The sequence below is a fragment of the Pinus tabuliformis genome, chromosome 7 (assembly GCF_031772625.1).
Source record: "Pinus tabuliformis cultivar Carrire ecotype Pingquan chromosome 7, CPIR1, whole genome shotgun sequence".
In the NCBI taxonomy this organism is placed as follows: Eukaryota; Viridiplantae; Streptophyta; class Pinopsida; order Pinales; family Pinaceae; genus Pinus; species Pinus tabuliformis.
This window is the reverse complement of record NC_142293.1, coordinates 174575446-174577044: the sequence shown is the minus strand read 5'-3', so window position 1 is coordinate 174577044 and position 1599 is coordinate 174575446. Positions and strand designations below refer to the sequence as shown.

Genomic DNA, 1599 nt, shown 5'->3' with positions numbered 1-1599 from the left:
TCCGTGGACCTCCTCCCAATCCAAACGCCTTACACTCCAAACGATGTATTCTCCAAACGCTTTAACTGAAATACCATTCATGCTTTGTGTGTTATTGATATTGTTATCTGTTTTTGGAGGAGTCAAGTTTCTTATAGAGAAGCGTGATATGTGCACTAATATGATGCATCAATTGTCCTATTAGGAGCGAAAGAGAACGAGATCACAGGGATAAAAGGCTATTATATGTCTCTACAACGTATTGCCATCCGTAGCTCTCACTGACTTCGTAACTCAATATTCTTTTGGCCACACAGAATTCCAATCGAGAATCTTGTTACGCCGTAAGGCGTTCCCTCTGAGAGGAACTCCCCTCCATGCCGCGCTGTCTGGTTATGGGCCCTTAGATCGATTGTTAGACGATGGAATAAACTCTAGCCATTAGATTGTCTTCCATCCTTAAGACAGTTGTCACTCAATGATGGGCCTTCTCCCACCACATCGCCAAGGGCCTCTTCACCTATGCCGATCTACAAAAGCTGCCCAACGGAACAAACCTGGAAGCCATTGCCGCCCACTGCAGCCTCGTCGTCACAAGTAATTCTCACGGAGGTGGCCGCCAAGATTCCATCTCTCCCTCCACTCAGATGTCGGTCGAGTATCATCCAGTGTACATTAATGGAGTTCTTGTCTCGCATCCTGACATTCTCAATGACGGGTTGTTAGCGATCCATGGCGTCGACAAGCTGCTTCTTGATCTTGATCTTGATCACAGTAATTATGACACAACTGCGGGAGCCCCTGTTCCTGTAATGATGTCACCATCACCATCATCATCAGCTAGTCCTGGTCCTGATCATCCCCTGAATGTCATAATGACCTTCATGCTGCAAGATGCAGCGCTCAGTCTTAGAGATTGCGATTACAACATCCTCGCGTTGGCCATGCGCATCAAGTCCCCTGAGCTTCTGCGCCTGCAAAACCTCACCATCTTTACTCTCAGCGACGATTCCGTTTTCTCAAGCAAAGGCCAAGAATTTTCGAACAATGTGAGGTACCATGTGGTTCCCAACATGAGGCTGCCTTTAGCAGATCTGGTGCAGCTTCTGGCGGGCACAAGACTGAAGACTCTCCTCCACGGGCAATCGCTGGTTGTGAGCGACAACAAACCCTTCTCTGTCAATTATGTGGGTATAAAGATTGCGGATGTTTTCAGCAACAGATGGATAGTCGTGCATGAGATTCTTCGGCCGCTCATAAGCTCTGTGGATCCGATGGAATGGGCTTCCAGCGATAGCAGCGAGATTCTTCGGTCCCTCTTGATGAGCTCAGAGGATCAGATGGGGTTTTAACAGCAGCACTGGTGATCATCATGAGTAGTAGTAGGTCAATAAGGAGCTAAAGATTCTTTTATTTTAGTTGCTGTCTGTGTATTTGTGATGTATTTTGCCTTTGCAATTTGAGTACAGTGGTATCCATGAGAAATCATGTCCAGGAAGCAAGCAATTAAATGTCTATGAATGCAGCATGTTATGTTCCTCTATCAAGAAGCCACATTTTGCTTGAACTGTAATGGAACAATGGTAATTTATATAATGGTTCTGATTCCTTTAATTCTTT

General features: G+C 45.7%; 1 protein-coding gene across 1 annotated transcript; it reads left to right on the top strand.

The window, feature by feature from the left end:
- The first annotated feature begins 626 nt into the window (after positions 1-626).
- LOC149246401 (fasciclin-like arabinogalactan protein 21) lies at positions 627-1331 on the top strand. Its single transcript, XM_089441248.1, has one exon. It carries the CDS (start codon positions 627-629, stop codon positions 1329-1331), a length of 705 nt encoding a protein of 234 aa, XP_089297374.1.
- The last annotated feature ends 268 nt before the right edge of the window (positions 1332-1599 follow it).

Excerpts from the sequence above, each read along its gene's own strand:
- LOC149246401 (XM_089441248.1), top strand. The coding sequence starts at position 627 with ATGTCGGTCGAGTATCATCCAGTGTACATTAATGGAGTTCTTGTCTCG.